This window comes from Limulus polyphemus, unplaced genomic scaffold, assembly GCF_000517525.1.
Source record: "Limulus polyphemus unplaced genomic scaffold, Limulus_polyphemus-2.1.2 Scaffold3884, whole genome shotgun sequence".
Taxonomy (NCBI): domain Eukaryota; kingdom Metazoa; phylum Arthropoda; class Merostomata; order Xiphosura; family Limulidae; genus Limulus; species Limulus polyphemus.
Genome location: NW_013669494.1, coordinates 66,031 through 68,795, shown reverse-complemented (window position 1 = coordinate 68,795; position 2,765 = coordinate 66,031). Strand labels below are relative to the sequence as shown.

General features: G+C 37.2%; 1 protein-coding gene across 1 annotated transcript; it reads left to right on the top strand.

Moving 5' to 3' along the window:
- Positions 1-487: 487 nt before the first annotated feature.
- LOC106470217 (protein fem-1 homolog C-like) lies at positions 488-2,733 on the top strand. The gene has a single exon (XM_013930756.2). It carries the CDS (start codon positions 606-608, stop codon positions 2,535-2,537), a length of 1,932 nt encoding a protein of 643 aa, XP_013786210.1. The 5' UTR covers positions 488-605; the 3' UTR covers positions 2,538-2,733.
- Positions 2,734-2,765: the final 32 nt, after the last annotated feature.

The window sequence follows — 2,765 nt, the reverse complement described above, 5'->3', positions numbered from 1 at the left end:
ATGGAAATAAAACTCAATTTAGTGATGATATTTTTGTTAATCTAGGCTTGGCTGTTGATGAAATCTGCATTTCTTAGCAGGACGTGTTTTAATATTTTGTTATTTCCGTCAAGTAATACAATTTACGTTACAATTAGGTTTATTCGTTTTGGGTCACAAATCCGAGAATCACTATTCTGTACTTTAGAGAATTTAAAACAGTTTTAAATCCAGCACAGTTAATTATTCCATTACTTCTTTGTGCCCAAAATAGTAAATGATGTGACATAAAAGGTTCTTTCGTTAGAACAGCGACTAAGTCACTGGAGTATTTGAAAGCACACAAGAATTTTTAGGTTAAGTTACCCGTATGGCACATTAAAGTCGGCCAAGGCCAAAATATATTTTAGTAGAGAGCGCCAGCAGCTGCAATGCTGACGCTATTCATGACGTTTATTTCGTTATATCACGTGGCATTTTTGTACCTATCAGCGTTTAGAAATGAGACCTTGGCGTTTCTACGTTCCGGGTAGAAAATCAGCTGTGATAAGTGTAGTTTGTTATTTTGTTCGGCTTTAAGCCTGAGAATAGTATAGTTGATTTGACTTTCTAGTGATAATTCGAAAATGTGGTATACTCCAAAATCCGAACAGAGTAATCAGCTCGATGTGATTTTTAGTGATCTATACGTGGAATGTCGACGAGCCGCACCAGGCGCTCAGCTGTCATACAATGTGCGAAATATACTTGAACGGCTTCCGAGAATTGAAAGAAAATTAATTGTTTCCCGAAAGAAAGAAGGATGTGCTCCTCTGTTTCTTGGGTGTAAGAAAGGTAACGTTGAAATTGTAGAATACCTTATTCAAGTTTGTGATGCCGATGTTGAGCAACGAGGTGTTTACGAAGTTTCTGATGATCATTCAGTTCATGTAGTTACACCGCTGTGGTGCGCCGCAGTTGCAGGAAAACTATCTGTTGTTCGCTGTTTAGTCGAGCATGGAGCTAATGTCAATAGTCTTTCTGATACTGGCTCAACCCCAGTACGATCTGCTTGCTTCATGACGCATTTTGAAATAGTGAAATATTTAGTTGAAAACAATGCTGATATTCAGAAACCTAATTACAATGGTGGTACGTGTTTAATAAATTCTGTGCAGAGTGTTCCATTATGTAAATATCTTCTAAAGCACGGGGCTGATGTAAATGCTCAGGATATTCAGTTCAAGACTGCATTACACTATGCTATTCAAGAGCATAGGTTTGAAACAACTACACTTCTTCTTGCCCATGGAGCTAACCCACTGATTAAGAGTAGGTATGGCGATGATGCTCTTCAGACAGCTTGTTTAAAAGGTGCAAGACAAATATTTGAATATTTAATTAAGCACGGAGGCTATTCTCACGAACGTATTGCCGATGCATACGAACTTATGGGCACAACCTTTATTGATGACCACAATGACACACAGAATGCTCTGTATTACTGGCGTAAAGGATTTGAATATCGACAGTATCACCGTCTCCCAAATCCACAGCCACAGTCTGTTGTGGGAAAGCCTTCTTATATGGTTGAAGTACAGTTCCAGACTTTGGAAGATTATGAAAATCTTGTACTAGATGTGGATGCCCGACGAATGCAGTCACTTGTAATATGTGAAAGAATTTTAGGATTGTCTCATAAAGATTTAATTTTTCGTATAATGCATCGTGGTGCTGCTTATGCTGATAGTCTCAAATATCAGCGGTGCATAGACCTTTGGCGATATGCTTTGGAGTTAAGGATCCAGAAGGACAGTCTTTTGCATCCAGAAACTTGTTTTGCATCTCAAGCTTTGGTTCAGTTGTTACTTGATTTGTATGAAAAACATGAAGTTGGTATCTTGAGGGAAGAGCTGCAGTACTGGGACGTCATTCAGACGGTCAAGTTGCTTTTCTCACAGTTTGACAACACTATGAAACTTTTAAGTATAAGACCTGTCTTTAAACGGCAGCAAGATGGATTTGACAAAATCCTGAAAATCATCACTCATTTGTTTTACATTCTTCATGTAATTCCAAAAACTGAAGAACAAGATATGGAGATGAAAAAAGTTATCTGTGGAATACTTAGAATGAACCCTTGTAATTCTGCAGGTGATAGCCTTCTTCATTTAGTAGTTTCTAAGTCAAATACCTTTAGATCAAATAGTTTCTTTGAAGAGCCACATACTACTTCTCTATTTCCTAGTCCTAGTGTTGCTCACTTACTTTTAGAATGTGGTGCTAATGTTGAGGCTACAAATCAAAACATGAGTACACCACTCCATTTCGCTTCACTTCGTGTCAATTTCAACCCTCAAGTTATTGGTGTTTTGTTGAAACATGGAGCCCACTTAGACCACAGAAACAGCAATGGTAACCAGCCATACAGAATGTTAGCAGGAAATTCAGAAGCCACAATTAGCCCACTTCAGTATATCAATCTCAAGTGTTTAGCAGCACGAAAAATTATAGAGAAAAGAATTCCATTTGTGGGGCGAGTACCAGTTACACTTGAAAGTTTTATAGAAATTCACTGAATAATGAATTTTAGTTAGATAGTGAATTGTACACATATCTTTGTATATCTTTGCATGTTGAACATGTTATATCTTTAACCCTTAAAAGACCAAGTGGTGGTTTGTGGATACTTCCTTCTCAGTTTTCCTTATTTTTTTAGCATTGGTTTTTTCAGATTTTTGTGTGTTTATCAGTCTATTATGTTTTGCCTAGTGTTGTTTTTTTTTATCTATGTGCAATGGTTTATG